The sequence below is a fragment of the Quercus lobata genome, chromosome 11 (genome assembly GCF_001633185.2).
Source record: "Quercus lobata isolate SW786 chromosome 11, ValleyOak3.0 Primary Assembly, whole genome shotgun sequence".
Classification (NCBI taxonomy): Eukaryota; Viridiplantae; Streptophyta; class Magnoliopsida; order Fagales; family Fagaceae; genus Quercus; species Quercus lobata.
The window spans coordinates 32,183,244-32,193,152 of NC_044914.1; the positions used below are offsets into that span (position 1 = coordinate 32,183,244).

Sequence of the window (9,909 nt, forward strand, 5' to 3'; positions counted from 1 at the left end):
GCATGAATCCGTCGACCAGTTTAAACATTGACGTATCACGGAGTGCATTCCGTCATAAAAGGACCCGTCATACACCACGTTGGGATCGTCACCCCATTGATCCTTACCCTAAAGCGGACGGACTATTGGGGTGAAGGGGGCAACTGGAGATGATAAAATGGTCTGATGGGCCGACCTTAATGGGCCGGACGGATTGAAACTGTTGGGCCTGTATAAAGATGGTCCCACACGCCTCGAAGGCCCATCGCTCACAGGTGCAGTAAGGGCCCATGATCCGAAATCTCTATTGCCTAGAAAAAGCCCTAAGATCCAATAAGGGAAATTGTATCAGAGTCCCACATTGGAAAGATCTGGAGGTCAAGAAGAAAAGCCAACTCTCTATTACTATAAAAGGAGTAACATTCACGCAAATCAAGGTACGAAAAATTGACCCTCTTTAACGCTCTAGAGGAAAAAGGACAAATTCTGACTTGACCTTCGGAGAGTGTTTGGCCGGCACCACACCGGTGCTCTCTAAAGGTCTTCTTCCGTTCGTTCTTGGTGTGCAGGTTCGCTTTGAGTCGCGAGTACGGTGTGACTCATTGGTGACAATTTTCAACGTCATCACAAATTGTTGTGGTAGAATATCACGTTTGGTCTGTTTTCTAGGCATATAGTAGGGCATCAATTTATAGTATGAGATTTAACTAGAACCGTATGAAGCACATAATATTACAAATTAACTGTCACTTCAACTAAAAGAAAAAGGTTGAAATCTTCCTATATTTCATGCATTTTAGTGCTAAATGTTGTTGGATTCTAAAAATATCATCATTAATAGATGGGGTTTTGTTTAACAAGTTCAGCCTGTAAAAGTTAAAAATACTAAGTGGTGAATTGAAATTTTAAACTTAGAGCAATGATATATTAGGTTGGAGGAGTACATGTTAGCAATATCTCAATGTCATGATTATGAGCCCATTAAGGTTAATGAAAGCTCTAACAAACCAATTTCCCCAACAAAATTTTTAATGGACAAAGCTTTTTGTCATAACAACCAGAGTGGACCAGCTTGTCTCTCATGACAACTATTTAGTGTTTTTCATAAGGCAAAAGTTAATGAATTCCTTAAAAAGCATTTTTTTTAGTGAACCATTTTTAGAAAACTAACTAATTTTTTTTGGATAGATTTTTTATATTTTTTATAAAACTTATATTAAAACTTTCTTAAAATGATTTACTAACAAATACTCTAAATGCATTTGTGAACCGAACTCTTTTCATAAATAATACAACATTTATAAGCCAGGGTCACCAAAATAAGGAGACATTTTAAGAATAGGTGAAGGTTCCTAACTAGATTATCCACATAAAAACACAAGTGCTGTGTTTCATTAAAAGAACCTACCACTTGTACAGTTATTTAAGAGAAGGGTTTAGATGCCAACATATATGGGTCACATTGACACTACCCTCTGAGCCTGAGTGATAGGAGAATCACCCCTTATGGAATTCACATCTAGAATGAACACTTTCTATCTTGGTTGGTGTCAAGGGATTAATTCTAATTTATTCCAACTGACATTTCTTGCCATTCGCCCTATGTATTTAGGTCAGCCATACCATAATCTAGTGACCATTTATTATCTCAGCATACACATACACTTGAGTTTGATAGATTCAACCAAAACATTTTTACCCTAGAGCTATTACTTTATTCGGCAATCAAAATGAGTACTTATTTAGTAGGCTAACGAGACAAAGGATCACATCTATGTAATTTATTTGGGATTAATGTCCTAAGTTCAAACTCTCAATGATTCCTCCATGTTATCTATCTATATAATAATAATATAAACTATAAGTTTTTAAATTTTTTGTTAATTTCTTCTAATATTACCATATAAAGGTATAAACTGAAAAACTTTTCAAACCTCACATTTTTGCTTCTTTATATTTGTAAGACATATTAATTTAGTTGTTAGAGTTGAAAATGAAAATGGTGCTAATCTGTGTTATTTTGAATTAATTAAATCTTACTAAATCTTAAATAAAGTAACCCCACACTATAAAGATTATAATTAATTCACACTTAAAAATTATTACAAATTCTCTAGTTTATCTTTTTATTTATTGGATTCTCAAAAAAAAAAATTATCTATTGATACTTGTTAATTACAATTTTTCTATATATTATACAAGTTAACAACTAGCTGTAAGAGATTACCATGGTTACACTCGTGGTTTTAAAAATTAAATCGGTCTAACTAAATCAACCAAGAATCAAACCTTAAACCAGTAGGATAAAAATGGCAAAAATTGATAAAAATAGTTGATTCAACAAGTAAAACTATTTCCTCAAAAAAAAAAAAAAAAAAAAAAAAAAAAGTAAAATAAAAAACTGAAATTTTTTCAGGTTTTCTAACTGTTTTGGTTTGCAAAACCAGGAATGCAACACATTGTTTATCAACACATTATTAGTTTGAAATTTTTTAGACAATAAGGGAGCGTTTAGTTTGTGTTTTTAAACAATAATTTTCAATTTTTAAATAATATTACATGTATTTTTACACTTTTTTTTATCCACACATATTTTCACACATATTTTTAAACAACAACTTTTAATTTTAAAGACTTGTAAAAATGGACAATAATTTTAATATTTTTTAATTTAAATAAATTCCACCATCCAAGCAGGTCCCACAGCATCACCTATTTGTGTTTTCACCCGAAAAGGTAAAACTCGAAAAGGGAACCACCAACAAACCCGGTAAAACCAAGATTCACTGCCATACACACGAGAAATTATAGTTTCATATGGTGGACTATGTTATTTGTCAATTATTTCACTAAAAAATTTTTATTTATTTAAAATTACTGCATAAGTAATTAATTTCTGTTAAAATTTTTTTTAACTAACAATTTTAAATAGATGAAAGCTTTTAGTGGAATGATGGACCATATCATTTGTCCACTATGTGAATGTTATAATTTCTCCGTAAACACACATTAACAACGGGATTAAAAAGCCAGTAGCCCACGTGGCATCCAGATCAATCATTCCCCCACACAGAGCAAAAAAATAAATGGGAACCACATCATGATCGAACGGCTACAGATCTGTTTGGTAGCACAAATCATCCAATGTGGACCAATAATCCCGAACCTTCCTATACAGAGTTATTATAACAAGTCTCTCACAGATCCAAAATCCAAAACCCCAAACAAACCCTTATACGCCTATTTATATTCTGTGCCATTTTCCCACTAAATACACACACTCTCTCTCTCACACAAACTAAAAAGCAAAAAAAAAAAAAAAACTCGCGCTCGCTCTCTCTCTCTGGGTCTTATTAGCACTGTGAGCACTGACAGTGCGCAGGATAAGCAGTGAGAGGGTGCGCACGATAAGAGAAATTACGATGGATCGGAGGGCAGCGTTTTTTGTAGGATTTGTCTGCATTGTGATCGCCGGCGTCGGGGGTCAATCTCCGGCGACTTCTCCCAGCTCTACTCCCAACACGCCTTCTCCACCGACTCAGTCTAGTCCTCCATCTGGTGCACCACCTCCGGCCACCACCACTGCTCCGCCTACTCCTGCGGCTACATCGCCACCTCCAGTTACTCAGTCTCCTCCACCGGCGGCTACTCCACCACCGGTGAGCGCTCCTCCTCCGGCTACTCCTCCACCAGTTAGCTCTCCACCTCCTGCATCGCCTCCTCCGGCTACTCCTCCACCAGCCACTCCACCTCCCGCAACTCCACCTCCAGCTACCCCTCCTCCAGCAACCCCACCACCTGCTACCCCTCCACCAGCAACTCCTCCTCCGGCAACTCCACCACCTGCACCACTCGCATCGCCACCTGCTTCAGTCCCTGCACCAGCACCAAGCAAGAAGAAGGTGAAATCTCCAGCTCCGTCTCCCTTGGGGCTGAGTCCACCGGCTCCACCAACTGATGCTCCAGCACCTAGCTTGCTCGGAACTGCTGCTCCTGGACCAGCTCAAAACGACGACGTAAGTCTCCTCCTCCTTTTTTGCCCTACTAATAAATAATATATTTAAGACACATAAAAATGTGCACATGAACATGATCCATCGTCGTTTAGCGCCGATCGATCTTAGTGTTTAAGGTTTCCAACTTTGAAGTATTACCATACGATCGATCTGGTTTTAGTCTCCAAAATGTTAATAAAGTGATATAGAATCAGATACATAAAAAAATAGTGATAGTAATTTTACATTTAAAAAAAAAAAAAAAAAAAAATTTAAACAGTTGATAATCAATGTTTTTTTTTAAAAATATAAGATGAATGTTAATTTGGATTAATGAGTCCTTAAACTTATGATGATCTAGTTTATAGAGTTAGTTAGAGGAAGTTAATTTCCAAGGTAGTTTTTTCCTGTTGCGGCGAGGGAGCAATGTAGTCGAGGATGAAGTGGATCTTTCTGTGTGTCAGACTTTTGATCATGTGTCTCCGGTGTTCCAGTTCTATTGGCTGGAACTCACGTGAGGTTGGGGAGCCGTGTAGATCTGATTAGTACTGTATAGTCAGAAAAGCACGTGTTCCTTTTTTTAACTATTTAAAATTAAAAAAAAAAATTAAAAAGATTTTCGGACACTACTATTACCATCTAGTCCCTCCCCATCCTCTTCTCCTTCATCAGGTATAACAATAGCAAATCCAAATCAGACGATTCACATGAATAGTAATTGATTGCACCGTACGAAGGAAGTAAACGTGACCTATTAAAAAAAAACCAATAAAAGACAAGGGAAAGAAAAAGAGAGAAAGTTGTAGGGGTTGATGCCATTGCCAGCTAGCGATTGAGCAGATATATATAGAGAGGCACAAAGTGTTGTGGCTAGGAGTGAGACCGCAACACAAGACACAGAATTCTAAGTCTGCAAAGATAAAGATAGGTCATAGCATGGGGTGCCTGTACTCTCGTGCGTGCTGGTTCACACAGTTTCAGGTGCAAAGTATTTTAATGAATGATTTGGTAATTTAAAAAGTGAACTTGCATACCAATGGATCATGCTACAGATTGAGATTAGGGTAGTTTCCATGTAAAAAATACTATTATATTAGATTTGTGAGATTGATATTTACTAATTTTTAGCAAACCCACCAAAGTTTTGGGACTTTGTTGTTTTATTATTATTGATTATTAAAAAAAAAAAAAACTATTTATTACCATGTTTTAAAATAAAAATATTTTCTTACAAATCAGGTCCCAATTTATATTCTTCTCCAAAAAAAAAAAAAAAAAAAAAAAAAAGGTCCCAATTTATATTAGAATAAAACAAAGCAGTAGCTAACAGGTACTGGCCCCAAAGTAAAATTTTGTACTACTTTTATGCTGCAACTTTAAATCATTTTTAGTATAGTATAGACATTTCTTTTTCATTTATGTTCTTTTTGGGTGTATGTTTCTGTTTCATTGACTGTAATTACTTTTAGAAAGGATCTACATTGCATGTCCAGACATATATGATTGCTAAAGATATTTGGTTGATTGAGATTTTGGTAGTCATCTTACACAATTAAGTAATTAGACACATTTCACTTCAAGTAGCAACTGAGAACCTGTCCTACTCCTACCCTTGCTCATGTTGTCACATACCTGAAAATGGTAAACAGGGGAAGGGGATGATCAAATATGTCTAGGATTTTTCTTCACAACGATATGGAATGTCCGATGATAAGCAAAAATTGTGTCATGGGATTTAGTTTTTGATGTTTCATATATATTATATTGTCTTTTACAATTAATGCTATTATTGTTTAACAAGCTTTGGTGCAACCTTATATTGCAGAGTGGGGTGGAGAAGATCTTGTCCATTCAGAAGATGGTTGGGAGCTTGGTCTTTGGATGGGCTCTCCTATGGTTGGTTCTTTAGAGCTGCGTTTTTACCTTCATATTTCTGTGTTATCACTTTTGCCTCTATATATTACTTACTGCCCATCATTATAGTTCTACCTGATGATGGGACTTTCTTTCTACGTGTATTTGAGCTATATACATTCGGTTGAATTCTTTGGGAGATTTTTGGAGGGGAGTTTTATGTATTATTGACTATTGAGGGGAGTTATTTTGTATTGGATTGTAGCTACCTCTTTCTTTCTCTGTCTATGCCTCACTTTTGATTGATTATTCATTATTGTCTCTCTTTTTATTCAGTTCTGTTAATACATACTCAAATAGCATATTAGTCCTGTTCCGTATTAAATACTTAAGCACTTATCCAAAAAAAAAAAAAAACTTTAGAGCATAAATGAAGCCCCGCCTAAAGGCAAAAATATTGTTGCATGTTTGGTAAGAGTGGGAAACTAATTTGTTGAAATTAAAGGAAAATTGTATGAACGTTCTTGAGGATTACATTTTTGATATTATCAAGTTTCCTGGGTTGAGTAATACAATTAGGCCTACAAATATTATAATTAACCAGAATGGAAACCTCCAATTGGGTGAGGAAAAGATAGGGAGGATATAAAAAGGGTGATCAAAATAAAATTAAGATTATGCCTTCTCAATTATGTGTACTTTTGGGTAAAAAAAAAAAGAAAGAATTCATTCATGTGAAACAGAGGAATTGTTTACAAGACCAAAAGCAGGACATGTCCCTTCGCTTTGGAAAAGAGTGCTAGCCGAAGTAAGTACCATGGACTTTCGAGACTAAGAGCATCATATGGCCCATTGCATTGCAAAAGAGAAGTGGACGTGACAGACCAGAACATCATATGGCCCATTAAAATGCAATTCATATTATACATCTGAATTAGTGCAAGTCACACTATATCTGAACGTATTTGAAACCAAAAGAATATCTGAATATATATGTGATATTGTTGATATAATATATTCAGGATATCCAAAGAAGTGTGAACATATGGTCCAATTGGACCCATATTATCGCAGACATTCTTTAATGGCTATCGGCACCTTTTTGCAGTGATAAAAATGGTCTTCTATTCCAATACAACCTGAGTTGTTACTCGTTTACAACATGAGCCATTCACATGTATACATCCTAACCTTCTCACATGGTAGAGCCATAGAGGGGATACCTTAAATATCTTATCCATTTTAAATGGGGCTGGGCTATGACAAACTTTAGCCTAGCATTGCCTCATCAACTTCGGTCAAACTTTCAGCAATTTCCGTAGCAGCAAGGAATCATGAAAACTAACAAATTTCAGCTTACTTGAGGAAAGGTAACCCTTTGATTGGGCAAGGATAAAGCTCGGAAAACCAAACAAATGACGTGGTTATTTCAATAAGGTTCATGTTATTAAATGCCCTTAGGACAATTGTTAATAAACCATAATAAGAAAGTTTTGACATCACTTATATAGAAAATACAAAATACTGTTAACAACATTTATTATTTTATCATTCTCCTAATAAAATGTTTCTAAAAATAACTCCTAAACAAATGCCCGCATTGGTTAACATTTCCCATTCAATAATTTAACCATCTTATTTTTGGAAGAGAGTTTCAGTACTTACCAAAAGAGGAAAAAATTGTTTTCCACAAGTGAAAGGTAATAAATACAAAAGGTTATTGACATCTCGTTTTTTTTCGCTAAAAGGAGGCTATTATTCATTCAAATATGTACCTAAAGTTAATCAATTATATGTGGGTTTGGGATATCAAAATTTAAACAACTTGTAATGTATATATTTTTCCCTCCAAGTAAATTGTGCTATCAAATGTGGAAGGTCCTACTTAGACGATTTATTATTTTTTGTTATAGTTGCATTCACATAGGGTTGTGGGATTCACTCCATGTGATAGGGATATTGCATACAATGTTTACGTATAATACCACCTCGTTTTTGGGATTTCATTTGATAAGGAATGATTAGAGGTTGGAAAATTGGAGTTTTTCCAGCATCTAATTGTGCTTCTTGTAAAGAGTAATGTTGAATATTGTCAACCTAACTTCTCTCTACAAGGCTCTCTCTCTTACATAATTTTTGAATTCTAAAAGTTTTTTTTTTTTTTGATACAAGATGGAATTCTACTCTAACCTAATCTAATTGTATATGTGTGTGAAATTCCCTTCTAGAGACTTGAACCCCGGCCCTTGCCCCCCACACTCCATAAGCACTTATACTTGGATCCCCTTTTCATGATGGTTTGTTCTTGATTTTATAGAGGTAGATGAATTAAGATATTCAAATTTCCCTCTAGTTCCTCTATTTAAGAGTTTTTGAACTCATGTTTATCCTCTTAGACATATCTAATACTATATATAAAAGCAGAAGCATATTCCTGCAATTAAGGAGGTTTTCCCACATTAGCAAAAAAAAACCCTTAAAAACCTACCACGCTCCTAGAAAAGGAAGCGCAAAAAAAAAAAAAAAAAAAAGGCGAAAACTTATAAACACCATTCAAGCAGTGCGAAAACTTAAAACCATCAAGCGGCGCAGTCATTCGGCCAAACGTACAAACACAAATACAAAACCCCTCTCTCCATTGTTTTACATGTTCATTCTAACTTCTCCTACCAATTTTCCTCCCTTTCCTTCCCTTTTTCACTGCTTTATTCGTTCTCTGCCCTATTACTTTTCTATCGACATTCCTTTGTGACAACAAACTATTCAGAAGTCAAAACCATTCCTTCTCTGCAACAATTGACAATTCAAAAGGTAAGCACGCCTTTTTTTTTTTTTCCTTTTTTTTTTCTTTTTTTCTATTCAACTACCATTCCCAATTGCCTAAAACTGCCTACAGATCGTTTTTCCATCTACTGAATTTAATTTTTTTCCTTTCTCTTCCATCTTTTTCTCCAATTGCAAATTATTGATTCCTTGTGCCAGATAAACCCATTAGGTCTTCCACAAAAAGAATCTCTCAATCAAGGTTTAAGGTTTGGCTACCTGTTACCCTAATTTTCCATTTATTTTTCTTCAGTTTATTGAGTTATGTTTTCTTCAATTGTTGTATTGGTTAGATTTTATTTTTGTTTGGCAAATTTTTGTTAGGTTTTCACTTTTTTTTTTTTGTTTTTTTTGTTTGCCTTTATGTTTTGTCAATTACTGTAGAGTGAACATTTATTGATGATTTTTCTCAAAGTGAAATTATGGTTTCCCTGGAATTATTTACTGCATTCTTTTAATAGAAACAAACATATAGATAACAAAGATTTTGTTAAATACTATTTTGCTGCATTACTCAATCAAGGTTTAAGGTTTGGCTATTGTAGGGACACATTTTGGAGCCCAAACCCAAAATGTAAAGGGATATTGGCCCAGTGAGCCTAGTACAATAAATTTGTAGAGAGTGAGTTAGAGAATTAGGCCCTAATGAGTTGAACAACGGCCAGAATGGGTTTGAAAGATAATCAAACAAAAGCAAGAAGGATTGATCCAAATAAATTCACTCTCGGTATGGTTCGAGGAGGTAAGTTATAATATAAATCAATTCAACAGATTACTAATACAATTTTGATTGCTACCGTCCTTTTTCTCTCTCTTTTCCGATCTCTCTTCCATGAATGGTCTCTTACATTATATAGTTCCCTTTTGATGATCTTGACCATACATTTGTTGATCATTTAAGCCACTACTTGAGTGTCTGTCCCATCGGACACCCCCTCAGGCCTTCTGTGAGTTGAGGCAGCCAAGACAGCACTGTTCAAGGGTCTTCTTCACATTAATGTAGCTAGAAAGTTAGCTGCAGAGTATTTAATGCGGTGGTAGCAGTTTTTCCTTTAATATTTCTGAACTCCCATTCTTCCGGTACATTCATAAGGCACGTCCCTCTCAGTGGCATTTTTTGGAAGGTCACTTTGAGTGATAGAACATACATTCGATCCATACATTCGATCCGTGCTTCATTTATCCGAGGAGACAATCCTCCTCGAACCACCTTTCTCAACCTTTTCGCTTGTACGTTACTTATGGGACTCTGAACTTA

General features: G+C 35.3%; 1 protein-coding gene across 1 annotated transcript; it reads left to right on the forward strand.

The window, feature by feature from the left end:
* Positions 1-3,246: 3,246 nt before the first annotated feature.
* On the forward strand, positions 3,247-6,159 carry LOC115969062 (classical arabinogalactan protein 9-like). The gene is made up of 2 exons (XM_031088625.1): positions 3,247-3,995; positions 5,800-6,159. Exons 1-2 carry the CDS (start codon positions 3,402-3,404, stop codon positions 5,881-5,883), a joined length of 678 nt encoding a protein of 225 aa, XP_030944485.1. The 5' UTR covers positions 3,247-3,401; the 3' UTR covers positions 5,884-6,159.
* Positions 6,160-9,909: the final 3,750 nt, after the last annotated feature.